At 36.3% G+C, this 15,895-nt stretch overlaps 2 protein-coding genes across 4 annotated transcripts; both read right to left on the bottom strand.

Moving 5' to 3' along the window:
• Positions 1–383: 383 nt before the first annotated feature.
• Positions 384–4,530, bottom strand: LOC18035911 (nuclear pore complex protein NUP50A). Of its 3 annotated transcripts, none has more exons than XM_006426991.2 (2): positions 4,347–4,530; positions 384–2,051 (listed from the first exon to the last, which is right to left on the bottom strand). In XM_006426991.2, the coding sequence occupies exon 2, from the start codon at positions 2,014–2,016 to the stop codon at positions 703–705; it is 1,314 nt and encodes a 437-aa protein (XP_006427054.1). In that variant the 5' UTR covers positions 2,017–2,051; positions 4,347–4,530; the 3' UTR covers positions 384–702. The 3 variants fall into 3 exon arrangements, with proteins under 3 accessions (XP_006427054.1, XP_024036263.1, XP_024036262.1); XM_024180495.1 differs by having other exon boundaries at positions 384–2,036; XM_024180494.1 differs by lacking the exon at positions 4,347–4,530 and adding an exon at positions 2,622–3,220.
• A 649-nt stretch (positions 4,531–5,179) lies between these two features.
• Positions 5,180–15,363, bottom strand: LOC18035884 (coatomer subunit beta'-2). The gene is made up of 26 exons (XM_024180985.1): positions 15,199–15,363; positions 14,526–14,546; positions 14,339–14,400; positions 14,143–14,197; positions 13,805–13,841; positions 13,332–13,657; positions 13,110–13,241; positions 12,867–13,015; positions 12,598–12,666; positions 12,101–12,251; positions 11,953–12,018; positions 10,952–11,144; positions 10,483–10,631; positions 10,305–10,379; positions 9,996–10,172; positions 9,799–9,890; positions 9,592–9,708; positions 8,894–9,008; positions 8,674–8,745; positions 8,320–8,516; positions 8,141–8,234; positions 7,399–7,505; positions 6,986–7,115; positions 6,627–6,765; positions 5,841–5,907; positions 5,180–5,481 (listed from the first exon to the last, which is right to left on the bottom strand). Exons 1-25 carry the CDS (start codon positions 15,199–15,201, stop codon positions 5,879–5,881), a joined length of 2,757 nt encoding a protein of 918 aa, XP_024036753.1. The 5' UTR covers positions 15,202–15,363; the 3' UTR covers positions 5,180–5,481; positions 5,841–5,878.
• Between the last annotated feature and the right edge of the window lie 532 nt (positions 15,364–15,895).

Here is a 15,895-nt window from a genome sequence, read left to right as displayed (position 1 = left end):
CGCGCTGATATATGGCAGCACTAAACTAATTCCCAGCATAAATCCTCAATAGTGTAGTGTCCACCCAAAATCCCTAGTGGATAATATTACTAAGAATCTGATTCTTTTCTAGAAACTATCAGATACAATTCCAATGAATTATCTTAAAGGCAAAAACTGAATGATTAGGGGCTTAGATAACAGGAAATATAACCAGAGCAAGTAGATGCAATCCAATATGTCTCTCCAAGTATTATGCAAAGAATTAAGACCAGCCTGTGAACACCTCAATCAATCTTAAATCAAATGCAAAAACAAGGTATGACAATACCACAATCTCATGCAGTAATCTAATTATCACTGCACCAAGCGGAAAAAAATAATTAGGAATACCATAAAAACGATAAACATGCAACATAGCTTCTAATATATATTCCAGCTCAAGGGAACACTATAATATCGGAACTGTCAAACATTGATTCCATGTCTTTATAGATGTAGTTTATGCAGTTTAAACATAAGAGTACCCAAAAGTTGAAATATTCTCCCGCAGACTGGACTTTAAACAACAACAAAAAAGATTGGACCCGTTAACTTTCCGCTACATAAGGATTCAGGAATTAACCAACTCTTAAGGAATCTCCTCTTTTTCTCTGTGAAAGAAAAAGGATAGCTGCCGAAGGCAACCAGATGATTGTGCAGAATTCTGTGTCAAAGTAGCTTTCAATCATCTGTAGCCTTGGGGGAATTTTCCGGGGTCTTCAAAACTGCTGTGGTTTTATCTTTATGAGCGGCAACAGCTGTCCGAAACTCTTCCACTATGGAAGCATCCCTGAACTTCAGTGCGAATGTAGAAAGACCACTCTTTCCTTCAGTAGCACTGTTAATGCAGGCAAAAGTGATGCCTTTCTTATCCATATTCGTGAGCTTCATGTCTGAGTAGAGGCTTGCATTCAAAATCAACCTGTAATTTCCCCTAGCTCTCATGAGAAGTCTGGCTCTCCCCGTTGCATTTGTGGACACATTCACCTTAAGTTCTCCCTTCCCACGCTCCTTCCATGATCCATCAAGAAACTCAAAAAGCACTGAATCAGCAGAGAAAACCACTTTCTCATTCTCCTCTCCGGTCTCAACCACAACTTCCTGCATAGATGGGAAAGTAGTTCCCTCACTCTTTGAAGCAATAGAAGTCGCTGGTGTGTTAAACAGGGAAGAATTCCCATTGTTAACCTGTCCAAAAACAGAAGCAGAGGTAGAATTTGAGGCAGACCCATCCTTAGGAATTGACCCAAAGGCGAATGTTGAAGTAGAAAACCCAGTTCCTGCAAGTCCTGTGAACGCATTTTGGGTACTTGAAAGCTGTCCAAATGAACTCAATTGACTTGAATCAGTCGTTTCATGACTGGTTTCTTTCTCCTCTTCATTCTCAGGCTTATCTACTCCAGCTGTCTTTCCATTGTCTACCTCTGATTTTTCAGCGCCATTCTCCTTATCATCAGAACTCTTCTTGCCTGCAGCATCTGCAGATGCTGGCTCATTCTTGCTTTCTGTCTGCTTACTACTATCATCTTCACCCTTTTCAGGTTCACTGCTGGCAGCTTCTACAGCCACTGGCTCGTCAATCTTGCTTTCAGACTGCTTGTTATCCTCACCATCCCCCTTTTCAGCTTCTTTGCCGGCATCGTTATTGGCATCAACTGAAACCTTGTTCTCACTAGATTCTAGCAGTTCAGTTGCAGCTGGAGAAACAGTCTTGGTAGGCTCAGTTGTAGCTGGAGTGACAGTCGCACTAGGTTCGGTTGAAGGGACTAAGCGGATACCAGCAAAAGGATTAGATGATGGGGTAGACGCGGTCTGATTGCGACGGACTTTGACTATTCTTCTGGTTGCAAGGACCTCATCAGTGGCCTTCTTAAAAGTTCCACTTTCTAGTTCAGAAGAATCTTCCTCGTCATCAAGACCAGGGTTATCTCGGGAGAGTTCCCGTCCAGCAGCTCTCTTCTTTGAAGGAGGAAGGGCACTCTCTGCATCCCCCATTGAATAATCAAGCCAATGATCTAAAACTCAGCACTCTGAAAGAATAAGTGTCCCAAAAGAAAAAAAAATGAATTGCCAAGCAAGATTACTAATATACACTTGAATCTATCAATGTTCACAAAATCTAAACGTGGTGAAAATGCAAACTCAAGAAAACATGTTTCAAAAACTCAACATGCAAAAGTAGAATAGAAAGGTTAATTCTTAAGATATTGGGCACATAAAGAGTTGTCCAGAAGGCATAGGTGCATCTATTTTCAGAACATGGTTCACAACTCTGCCTTCTAACGAAAGAAATTTCACTACAAGTTGCACAGGATGGAATCAGAAAATGTACAAGTTTCTCCATCATTATTTAGCCCTTGATTATTTCTATTATTGTTTTATTTGATAAAAAACTGTGCAAATGGAATTGAGTAAAAGGAGGATCCAATAGACGGGAAAAATGAATGAGGTCTTCACAGAAGTAGTTAAAGACGTTCATCACTAACAAACCAGGTATCTATGCTAGATAATGCCTATAAAAATTCGCATCTACATGACCGCAAACCACTAAAGAAATAATTCAAAGACAAAAACAACTAAAATAGAACTAGTTGACATACATCCTTAAACCCAGAGAGCATGACTATCCATAGAAGAGCCCTTCTGACAAATTAAAAATAGATGCTCTCAAAATAACAATCTCCAGAGTAGGTTGCCACCACAGCCTACAAACAGTAACATAAGCACAACATACAGCCCATTAAAACCACCACTTGAGGGTTGGAGGGAATAGCCATCGAAGTTGTTGACACTTTATAAGCATCCAAGGCTTGAAATTCATCTGTAGCCCATGCCCAATTAAAGTGACCATTATGATAAATTCTAGAAATGATGAGTAAGAGAACCCAGAACAGATCTAAAAGTAAAACCCGTTAAGTAGCTCAAACTACTCAATTTTTGTAAATTAGTGCTTAAGATTGTATCCAAAAGTAAAATGTAAACGATTAAAGCCTTCATTTTGAAAGGGCAATCATGATTCAGGTCAAACAGAGGAATTTTTGCACTGAAAACCAGGAAGCTTTTGCATTTGTCCAACAACAATGAAACCAAAAACTAGAAAACCAGCAACTACATTTAAGCAAATATCATAGCAGCAAGCAATGGTACCAATCTACACTTCAAAGAAACACACATCAACCTTAACCATCTACAGTGAAAGGGATTTATAAATATCCTTTTCTACAAAATGCAATTTTCTTTCTTATTAAACTTCCACTGAAATCTCTCAGGTGACAAGTAAAATCATATAACAGGGTACAATCTTTGCAATTGTGCACAATAAGCGAACATCAAGAAGACCTAATCAACTAGTTGACCAAGCAAACTATTGAATTTGATCCAATCCCTCAAAACTCCAAAACAAAACAGAAGAAAAGAATATCATGGTGGCAAAATACTAAACACACCGTTACAGTGCCATTTTACCTGCATCCTCATTCATCATCTTCTCAAATTACATTATCTCTTCAAGTATTTAAAACCTTAAAATCACTTTAATGCAAAACTAGCTTTCATATCACAAAAAGGCAGCCAACTTCAACAGGATAATATTATGATATAAATTCATGCAATTAAAAAATATGCTCAACTTTAATTAAGAATCTCACTTTTAATGTTAAAGGTGGCTTCTCTTGCACAGAAAGAGTGGGGCATGTAGAAGCACATATATTGTTCTCCAATACAGCACTAAATTACAATAGTTCAAAGTATAAATAAAAAGAATCCACTAAGCTTAAATTAAAAATAAGAATCCTACAAGCATTTTACCGAGAATTTATGAATAACTATATTAGCAAAAAAATCAATTTGACTTCTTGCAAATTTATTAAACAAAAAACAACCAGAAATGAAAATAAAAATTACTGGTAATTTAAATCTTCGATTTCCTTAAATGCTTATCCCAAAAAAAAAAGATAAAATGAAAATTATTACATAAACACTATCTTATTTTCTTCTAATTTCCTTTCTTTCATTTTCTAGTAAGCAAATAAACAAAGGACTGACAGGTGACAGCTTAAATCTAATATCTAAAAAAATCTGAAATTCGACGAACTGGTTTATCACGATTTCTGATAATTAATATATTTACTAGATTACATCAAGCAAAAACACGTACAAGCACTTGAAAATGAAGTGTAAAAATTATTGAAAATAGAAAAGTGATGCAAGGCGAAAAAAAAAAGGAACGGAAATTAATAGAGGAAATGAATAAGAATATAAGAAAAAAAGGAAAAAAAACATATGAAGAAATGAAAGAAATAAGGTGAAACTGGATTGGGACTTACTTGGAGCGAGGACGAAGGAGAAGCAAAACCCTAAAGAGAGAAATAGATCCAATAATAAGAGGGTTTTAAAAAAATTTTAATTATTATTTTAGATTTTTTAAATTTCTTTTTAGTTTTGGATATGGAAGCGTCTGTGGGCTTCCTTTTCAGCGAGTAGGAGGGTGGGAGGTACTATAAATTTATTTAATAAATGCAAATTATGATGCTGAACAGAAGCCTTTTGTTTGAAATGACCTGCTGTGGCATGTTATTTACACGAGTTTCTGTTGAAATAACGACACGTGTCATTGATAGAAATAGGAATGGGCTTAAGCCTGCAAACTTTTTGGACCGAGCTGCTATTTGACATGCGTACATAAAGACAAGTCCGTCGATGTGGTTTCTATCATGCACTATGTCTATTTTATTCCGTAGGATATATATATATATACCTCTCGTACGGAAGCTTTTTCTTGTAAAATCAGAACCGTTCGTTTGGTAGAGAATAGAGATAATGAGAATAAAGATTAAAGAATCCATATATATTTTGTCGAGCGATCCTTAGTCATTAGATTCAAGGTTTGAAACCTCTTCTGCCCTTCACTTATTCTATTCGTTTTTATATGTCAGGATTGTTTTTCCTTCTCTGTTGACAACCGCATCCAACAGTCTTAAGCAACACCATCACGACGAAAAAATAGCGCACAATCCTCGAACACAATTAAACCAAAGAAAATTTTAGAACCAAAACCTACGGACCGAACCAAAGTTATGAGTAAAATATATATTATGATACTTTTGAAAACAAATTACAATGAAAGTTTTATCTGAAAAAATTCCCAAGCAAAACAGGAAATATTAAGGGCAGCCACGTTTCTAAATTTGAATAGTGAATAAGGGTTGAATTGGATAATTGCTAGCTAACTCAACTTTTTCTACATTCACAAAAAGGCACTAGAAAGGAGGTGAGGAAAGGCCTCAAAAGAATATGCTAAAACAACAATTTTGAAAGCGATCAAGAACGTCACTGATGCTAAAACTGTGTACTATATGCCCACAACAAAACTCAAATGCGCTTCAGTGCCGCACCATCAGAATTAGAGACAACCCAGCTCTACAATCACCTCTCTTCAGCCTCCAGCAAGAAGCCTGGTTGCTGAAAATTCAGATAAATAACTAGAATAAATAAAATTTAAAAAATAGAAAAAAAGGGTGAACGTCATGTATGCTTGAAAAATAACTTCAGCTCTAATCAATTATGTAAAGGAAAAACTGCCCAGTTGAGAAATTCCACAAAGAGATAATTTTTTCTATGCACAACCTATTCTCATAAGGAATTGTAGACAAAAGTGTGGCGAATCAAACTTAATACAACTTCAAAGAGTAACATTGCTTGTTTATGTTCTTCAGTATTTATCCCATTGTACAGCCAGGTTACAGCTGCACGCAGTTTCACCCAATCATGAGCTAACATTTCCTTTCAAATCTATCAAAATTAGGATGCACGTTCCTCACCTTAAGCAAGGGACTTATACAGCTAGAACCGTCTGTCCTCATGAATCCTGATGACGTGGTGTAAGCACTGCCAACCAAAAAATAGAACAGTTAAAACCAAGATATGACAGACAAACAAACCAAAATTGCAAATGACAACGGAAGAGAAGAAGTACTCAATTTTTATATTGCATGACACAAAAAGGAGGAGATAACAATATGAATCAACATCTATCTACAGATAACAAAGAGAAAGAAATCCAGAAGGACAGAATAAATCTTCCAGAATAATAGGAAAGAATGAAAATAAAGGTGTATGGAAAGATTGAAAGTCTATTGAACTCAGAGGTCAACTCTCGTTGTCCAACAACTAGATTTTAACACAGTATTGACTCTATATCAATGTAAATTGTTTAACCCATATGATTATCAGAGAAACAACTATTTATTTTTCGTTAAGTTAGGGAAGTACTACTTAATTGCAACAGAATCTGGGCACATTTTGCGAAAATATTCTAAGATAGCCAAGCCAAAGAACATAAATGCAGCGACAAAGCAGCTCCATTTTGACACTTGTTAGAAACAGAGTAACTGGGCTAACACTGATACCCAAGGTCTATCCTAATAGATGAGCCAGTATTTGTGGAGAGAGTTATAGACATAAAGTAGTAGTTGTAACAAAAATTAGTGAAAGGGGAGTTAGAGATGGCACTTCAGAATCAATTAATCACCAGAGACAAAATTTGGATTTTCACACTGCCCCAACCAATTGCTTTTAGGCTGACGGGATTCCTTCATTATTCGTACCCCACTGTTCTTCAGCCTCGTTACCGTTAACGAGTACTGCACCGTCTGTTGAATCAGCATCCACTACGACAGGCTCCTCTTGGCTTCCTTCTTCTCCATTCTGTTCCTCTGCATTCTCTTCTCCATTTTGTTCGGAACCCTGTCCACAAGGTATAGCAATAGTTAAGTAGAAGTTCTCAAACCAAAAGCAGAACTCCCACTCGATAACTATAAAGTAACTAAATAATAAATTGAATATTTCAGACAACGATACAATAGAGAACTCCAATCTTGCAGCTTAACTTCCCCAACTACATAAAATTCAGCAACGAGAAGAAAAATTACAAATGTGTAAATATACATGTGCATGCAGAGTATACCTCATGATCAAGATCTCCATTTTCAAGAGTGTCCTCTTCTTCAATTTGCATGTGTCTGAAAGCCTCCACAAGCGTCATGTATGATTTATCTGCATGGTTTACATAGTCCTCTGCAGGAGGATGTACACCCCTACAAAGCAATTATGAAAGTAACTATATAAGCACATCCAAGCAACACTCATACAAAAGCCTAAACCAACAAATTACGAGTTAAGTGGGAAAAATCTTGCATGTCATAAACTTTACAGCTAACTGGAGTTTGGAGGAAAAAAAATTGCCAGCTAAGTTCTTTTCATTGAAGCAAATGAATATGAATACAGTCATATAAGTATGCCTAGAATGAAAGGAAACACATGCCCAATTAACAAAATATAATACATGCGCGCGTAGAGAGACAAGACCAGTATTAATACCTGGTAGCAGCAGCTTTGGACTCAACAGCAAGAGCAACTTGCCAATCATCAAATAGATTAGAATACTCTTCAGGATCAGCCAGAGATTCAGCAGCTTTTGGGTTCACCTGTAGTTGGAATAACGTTAGGTTAAAAACTTTGTACAAAGCCAATCTATCATTCCAAAAAACTGTCAAAGATATTATCATAGATTCACAACTGCAATAATAAAATTAGAGCTGATACTTCTTGCAGTTGATTTTCCAGCATAAGCAAATGCATTGAAAGATTAAGATAATATAGTGATTTTTTTCCCTTTGGAGGGAGGATAAGTTGCTTAACCCAATGAAGTTCCATTCCTGGGATGCCAGGTGACAAGATCCCATCATAAGTAGCACTTGAGTGAACAAATGACAATCTAAAAGTAGCGTATAACAGTCTATAAGATGACTTCTTAAGTTTGAAAGGACAGCAAATTGTCAAAGGAAGTGTAAGACAAGAATACGCTTTTGGTGCAACTTTTAGTACTACATAAACTTTAGGACTTATTACCATGAACTAAATGATGTGAAATTTCTATAATAAGACTATGGCATCTAATTTATTGATGCTAGATGGAAGACATTGAAAGGACAATGTGGGTGCAGCTCTGCCTGGGATGTAGCAACTACAGTTTCTTCCTAAATCAGACTTATCATCAGGCAAACCAAGCTTAGCATGACAAAGTATAACAAGCAAAAGAAACACATGAACAGCAACTAACCTTTTGGAGGTCTTTTCTCCAAATAGCAACAATCTCTGAAACCTTGCTTGGAAGGTATGATCTTGCCATCAAAGCAGCCTCAGGTATCCGATTACTGCAAAAGAAAGTTTCATTACACCTAAAACTATAATTGCATTAACCTGTTTCCTTGTGTCAAAGAATTTAAAAATAAATATTACCTTTCCACTAACAGCTGGAGGCAGTCTTCCAATTTACCCAACATAAATAAACAAAGGAATGCAACATTGTTCTTTCCTTGCTCTTTAGCTAGAGAAGCAAGTTTGGATATCCCTTCGGCGTCTCCTAAAGAAGAATAGAGCAGCAACAAACCACTCAAATCCATTGCTTGTTTCATGCATCCCTCAGCCATTTCCAACTGCAGCATCAGAACTCACCATGAGAGACATGTTAAAAAATAATATGAGATAGCAAAATTAATTGTCAAAACTTTGGAGCAGACAAGATAAGCGTTCAAAGAAAGGGGAATTTAGCAGCCAGGACAAACTAATTTCAAGCAAAAAGTTACACAACACCTTTCCAGTGGACATAGCTAATTCTCCCAATTGCTTCCATTTAGACTCACTCTGCACTTCTGTAGCTATTTCCTGCAAGAGTAAGGGAAAAAAGAACCATGTTCGAGTTTATAGAGTTGTTACATGGTCCAAACAAATTTAAAAGTTAACAAAGAGCTCAACCACTCAGGAATACAAAATCTTCCAAGTTACACGTTCCCAACATATCATCTAGACTTACCTGTGCAACCTCCAATCTGCCCAGCTGTATGGCTAGTTCGAATCTATAATCGGGGTCAGTAGCCACTTCTATAGCTTCCTCTATCATACCTCGTGACTCCAGGAAACGAGCCACACTAAGCATGAAAGCAAATTATTCATCAAAACACAAGTAGCTTTCAACAGCCAAATTTATACCCAAAATTACAAGAGATCAAAACATAATACAAAATCCCAAATTATCTACAGGTTAAAAGTGCCAGCCCATGGTCACATATGCTATGTGCTAGAATCAAAACCAGCTGGTAAATCTAGACAAAACCAAACGGTCAAGCAGTATTAATTTTGCTAGCTTTTCAAGACAAAACATTGCAAAAAAGAATGCTTTCATCTTTAGCCTATAAATGGATTAAAACAAGAAAATCAGGAATATTCAAGCTAAACACAGTGAAATCACAAAAAGGATGGAATATGACAGAGATACGAACTGCTACTTCTGTAAAGAATCTTCTTCCCTTATTCCAATATCATTTTTTTTCATTTTGAATTGGTAAAAGTGCAGCAATGAAAAAGGTATTGGCCTATACCACAAAGCCGCGGTCATTTTTCCAATGGCCAAATGAAATTCATACTCAAAACATTTCTTTTTAAAAAATCAATGAAAAATAAAAAACCTTTATCTGTTGGCAATCAATTCATAGTTGCAAAGATTGTATATACCTATTGTGATGCTCTTTTGGAATTGAAGGTAAGATTTCATTGGCCCTCTCCAAATCTCCACGCATGACAAGAGTCTTGTACTCAATCAAGCTGAGAAGTAATGTGTATCCCATAACACTGCATGACATGATATTTATGATTAAAAACTTTAAAAACCAAAAAAAATTATAACTCAGTATTTTTTTAAGAATAATAAAGCTGGCATACTTGAACTCTTTGTCAATCAGATACACACGGCTTTGACTAGCAAGGTACCCCAACAAGTACATAGGCCGGTCCAAATGAAACATTGTGGTTACCTATTAAAAAAAAAATCAATTATCAAGATGCCTCAAACATATTGTAGAAACTGGAAGAAAACTAGTCAAATGAAACTCTGTCAAAACAAGAGGAACTCATTATACCTCACCGCCAACACAGTAATTAAGTCTCCAGGAGGAATTGTTGTAAATGAAACAATCCCCAACCCATAAACCAGTCCTGACACGCTCATTGGTTTCATGAAGGAGCTCAAAAGCATCTTCAACACCTTGTTCATCCACTGGCTTTCCACTATCTAAATAAGCTGAAACGACATCGCGCTACAACGCAAATATTGAATTCAATATTATAAAGCATGCCAGACCATACCAAACATCTAAACCCTTAAAAATGGCAATTGACCTACGGAAACTTATGAATCTGAAAAGGACCATCTTAATTGAAATCCTTACATTGTACTTGAGAATGTAGAATGATGTATCACTTGCAATTGCCACTAGATCACCACTGTCAGCCCAATAAAGATTCTGAAAAATTTCAAATTTATAACAGTGAATATAAACAGCAAGCAATGCAACTGGAAATTATAAAGCAGGAATAAATGTCTTTTGCAGGAATATCAAAACTTACTTTCACAGTGACATCAATTCGCCTAATTAGCCTGCATTCAGCCCAATCATAGAAGCAAATAAAATCATTTGAGCACATTGCCAATAAAGTTCCTCCATAAATACGCTCGGCGGAGAAGGTTGGTCGGACACTCCTTTTCCTGAAAAGCACTATGCCTCTCTAAAACACCATCTAGTAGTCCAAATGGTATACTAAGTACGATAAACTAATAATTACAGTCAGGGATATGAATCATTATGGTATTTAAGCATCATAGGTCTTTCTTCTATAACATAACCCTCAAAATACCCCTTCCCCAGCAAACTTTCTTGATTTTTTCTTTTCTCAACTATAAACTGAAGAGATGAGCAGGCAAAAAGAGCAAGGCATATCAACAGAAATAAGAAAAGTTCAATAGCTTCTAGTCTCAACATATAATTATTCACTAACAAAACAAGAACATATTTTCTACACTAGAAGAAAGAGTAACAAACCTGAAAATTTTTACTGAAAATTTTTATCTTTGATGAACTTTCTCTAACAGCATATTCTCCATCAGATGACCAAACAAACTCCAGTGCAGAACCAAAGGACCTATTTCTCCATGCCAAAGCTGTATATATAATGTATTCACCATCTCCACAGACGACAACAAACCTCCCATTGGGATTGTGCTTTAAGCTCTGGAAAACAAGAAAAAGCAAATGTATGGATCGTAAAAAGAACATTCAAGAGGGAGCCAGAGACAGTTTATGCAAAAAGAAACACAATAAAACAAATCTTCCTCCACATCATGATATTTTAATTGGAAAATGAAGATCAGCCATGAGAAAAGTTAGACTGGAATAGGTTCTCCCAGCATATTCTTGGAGCTCTATGTTACTCTACATTCACTATAACTTCTCTCTCTTAACTTTAGAAAGCAATTATCTCAATCTAGCATTATATGCAGGACATTAACATGCAATTATAGATGTAAAACCAACTTACATAGGAAACTTCATGGCAGCCGGTCACCACTTAAAAATGTATGACTATTCAAAGAAAAAGAAATACACAATAGGAAGTTTCCAACAAATAGGCAATCAAAAGAGAAATCAACCTTTAGCATAAAATATAATAAAAATCCCACAACATAACAGAGGAAAGCATAAATTGCTAGAATAAGGACATGTAATAAAGTCACTTTTACACTATTGGAATGGATCATAAGCCATATCTACTCAAGGAAACAATGTTGGAAGATAAAAATGATCCAGACCACTTGATCAACACAAATATTGAAAGCTCCAGGAAAAAGTACTCCTCAATTAGTAACAATGTAACAGCTTCTAGAAATACAAAAATGCACGTGCTTCCAAAATTTACATCCTAATTGCACAACGGTGGCACGTTGAAAGCATGTAAAAAATAATAAAACATCAAATTCAGGGCATAAAACATCACAAAGGTCAGAGAAGTTAAAGATAGGCCATAAAAATGCCAACTCACTTGTGGGTAAAGATCACAGGTTCCCAACTCCTTAACAGCCAATGGCAATCTTTCTCCGTCAGTAACCTAAAACCAAGCAAACCAAAAACTTACGTCATCTGAGATAAACTGTCCTGCAGCAAACTAAGTAGTTGGTCTAAGCCCAAACCTCATAATCTGCTCCCACACTCTTGATGTTCACAGTTTGAATCTCATTGTGCTTAGCCCATATGATCTTTCCACTATTATCCATACTAGCAACAGGTTCTTCACGACCGATTTTCACCATGATAGTTCCCTCATCATAACCGATCACAATCCTGTGCAAGAAATAGTAACAATATATTTGTTGATAATCTGAAGAAAAAGAGATGATGATAAGAAAAAGAACACAATAGCTTATGCAGTCATTAGAAAACATTCAACAACTCCAGAAAAATGGAAAACAACCGTTCAGAAATATGTTCTAGCAGATATTCTACACATGAAAGAAAAAAATCCAAATAAAAAGGTAATAAAATGTGAGAAGAATAGCACTGTTAACGACTTTGAATACAAAAACAAGTTTCCTAATGTCTAGGAGCAAATATCTCGTAATAAACCCAAAAATACACGTAGGTAGCTGTATAAATAACATTCAGGGAAAAGAAACATGAAGACACTCACCTGCGTGAACTTTTCATATACCCAATAGCCCAAACTCTTTCAAGACCATAATTCAATGTGTTCTCAAGCCTGTGAGTCAAAGAAACCAGTTCAGATGGGGTTAGCAGAATTCCATTTACCCAATCAGATATAACTTTTTCAATAATCAGCTGATTTACAAAACACCAAGTGGCAAAAGCACCAAGAAAAAATTCCAATAGTAAGATGGATGAAAGGGCCAAGCATATTCCACATTATAAACCTCACAAGTCAAATAAAACTAAGGTTACCTGTAAGTGGTTGCATGCCAAATACGAACTGTCCCATCCTCAGAACCCGTGATAATAATAGGAAGCTCAGGGTGGAAACATACTGCAGACACATTGTGAGTATGGCCTTCAAGTGTCTGGACACAACTTTTGGTCTGATAGTCCCATACCTGATTTCAATAACATATATTTGTTAATGATTCCAATCAACATATACCAACAATCAAAACAAAAAAATACAGAAAGAAAAATATGGAGTCAGACCTTAGCAGTGTGATCATCTGAGCCAGTGATCAGATAAGGTTTATCACCACCAGTGAAGTAATCAACACAGTTTACTCCTTTCTGATGGGCATCAAGTGTGAAATTTGGGTCAGGAGAACCAAGGTTCCAAATCTGGCCACGGACACATAAGAGCAAAGGATTAACAATCAGCAAAGGAAATAAGAATTGCATCAACAGGTCATCAAATGAAAATTCCCAAACCTTAATGGTTCGATCAAGTGATGCACTAGCAAAGGTATTGGTGTCTTTTGGATTAAATGTCACTTGCATAACATAATGAGAATGTCCCTCAAATATCTGAGTACACATCCAACCCTTCTCCCAATCCCAAAGCTTTATGAGCATATCATCAGATGATGACAGCACATACGGAAGGGTAGGATGAACAGCCACACATCTAATGTAATCCGTATGAGCCTCAAATACTTTAACTTTGTCCATTGTATTGTAATTGTATACACGAATAAACATGTCATCAGCTCCTGCAACTACCCATTGCTTGCGGGCCACAAATTTAGCTGATCTAACTGCACACACATGATTTAGGAATTAAAGAGTGATAGTGATCCATTACGTATAAAGGAGCAGGGAAAAATAATAATAATAATTGTTTTGTGACCTCCTCACACAGAGGAAAAAGCCAAAAGACAATGTAGATATACATCTAGACATACCTGGTAACTCAGTGACCTCAAAAGACTTAGCCATAGTCTGGAGTAATAGTGAGAAAATTCACATTATCAGTAAATGCATGGAAGACCCAACAAGGAACTAAAAGAAGCTTAAACTCATAAAGGCTTTGTAATAAGTCCAAGACAACAACACAGATAAAAACTATAACTTTCATAACTTCAAAACTTATCAAATGAATAATGAATTATAAGAGTCTTAGGTATGATATAATCAAGTAGCAGTATGCTGCCATAAATTAGGTGTTCATTGTGCATGACTGTTGATTAGTATGTATACAGAATGAACAAAACAGAAATGGCTATCAACAGCATTCTCCTACCTGTGACTGGTAGTTCCAGATACACACAGTTCCTGAATACAAACTTGCTAGAATCCTGAGAAAACAATTTTAACATCACGTTTCAGCGGCATCACATAAAATCGCAACACATTATTTATGCAACTTAAATTTCCAACGGCCAACTAAGATATTACAAAATAAAAAGCAAAAAATAACAAAAGAAGATTATAATTACCATGGTTCAGATGGATGCAAATCCACAGACTTTACTCTCTCTGATCTTTGAGCAAGTTTTCTCTGATCCAATTATCATTTGAACATAATTAACAACAGAATTCAAAATATACTACTAACTGAAAAAAAATTAATAAAGAGAGAGATGTCTAATCTAACACATAGAAGTAAATGGTAAATTTCAGTACCTTGATTTCGAGTCTGAGAGGCTGTTAACACACAACAAAAACAAACGAAAATAATTAGTAAAATATCAAACAACAGATCATTAACTAATCCAAACCACTAATGCTCAAGTCAATTGCTTAAAGTTAAAACAACAAGTGAAGCCTAAAACTAGATGACATATTCCGCTAGTTCTTTATTTCTCAATCTTCCTGACAACAAAAGCATGGTCCAATTGGATCCAATCCCACACCAGATCTTAGCTCAATTCAAACCCCCATTGTTGCTAACTAACAGTAACGGTTAACCAAACGTACAAAACAGTGCTTAATTACTTAATAAGCGGCTAAAAACTCAAACAATTTAACAGAAACAATGCGATGACATATACCAACTGAAGCCTAAAATCAAGTTTAAATATTCAAACACTTTCTCCTTTACTTGCCTCCATTTTCTCGGCAGCCAAACACAGGCAAACATCACACAGATCAAAACAGACACCAGATCTTAACCCTCAATTAAACACCGCGTTTTGGTTTAGAAACTTAAAACTGGCGAAGTGTGGCGTTCAAATACTAAACAAGTGGCTAAAATTCATACAGTCGAGTACGAAACCAGAAACGTTGAAATGAAATCGAAGAAACTAGTGATCAGATCTAAGCGTTACGATATGATCAAACGGATCAGACGACTCACCATCTTCGATTATCTGATTTGCGAAATCGAGATCAAAGTTTTCGCGGCGAAGTTGTAAATTATAGATCCAGAGAGAGAATTTGGTGTAATAGAGAGAGGGAGGGAGGGATTAGCGTTGTGATGTATCTGTAAAAATGAGGAGCGAGAGCCAGAGCGAGAGAGAGAGAGAGATGCTTAATGCTTTGTAGTTTAGGGAAGGAAATTACGAGAGTGCCACTACTGGGTGAGTGGGAATCTTGTGTGCGACATCGTATAATGAAAAGTATGGGTCGACGAATTGCTGGTGGATCTATAAGGGTTTTTCAGTCTTTTGATTGCTTTCTATCTTGTCGTTTGTTGGTGTGAAAAATGCGTACAAGGGGGCAACTACCGAGTTGAGGAGTGTGGGTGACGCTCTTGCCACGCTGGACACTGGGCCCATCACGACCCTTTGAAATTCTCCCTTTTCTTATCGTGCGGTTTAGAGCTGTCAAAACGGGTCATCGGGTCGTGTTCGTGTCGTGTCAGTTTTGTGTCGTGTCAAATTTAGGTCGACCCAAATTCGATTCATTTAATAATCGTGTCAAAATATTGAAACTCAAACCCGACACGGAAAAACAATCGGATTACCCAATAACCCGTTTAATATCTATATACTGAACAAAAGTTACATCAAATATTTACACAATATCATACATACGTATGTACATATATACGT

Source organism: Citrus clementina, unplaced genomic scaffold, assembly GCF_000493195.1.
Source record: "Citrus clementina cultivar Clemenules unplaced genomic scaffold, Citrus_clementina_v1.0 scaffold_7, whole genome shotgun sequence".
Taxonomy (NCBI): Eukaryota; Viridiplantae; Streptophyta; class Magnoliopsida; order Sapindales; family Rutaceae; genus Citrus; species Citrus x clementina.
Note: the sequence above shows the minus strand (reverse complement) of the source record. Positions and strands in the feature narration are given on the sequence as shown.

Excerpts from the sequence above, each read along its gene's own strand:
- LOC18035911 (XM_006426991.2), bottom strand. The coding sequence starts at position 2,016 with ATGGGGGATGCAGAGAGTGCCCTTCCTCCTTCAAAGAAGAGAGCTGCT.
- LOC18035884 (XM_024180985.1), bottom strand. Across the intron at positions 13,842-14,142 it reads TCTGGAACTACCAGTCACAG|ACTATGGCTAAGTCTTTTGA; the intron begins GTAGGAGAATGC and ends CTATTACTCCAG. Across the intron at positions 12,252-12,597 it reads TATATGAAAAGTTCACGCAG|GATTGTGATCGGTTATGATG; the intron begins GTGAGTGTCTTC and ends TTTCTTGCACAG.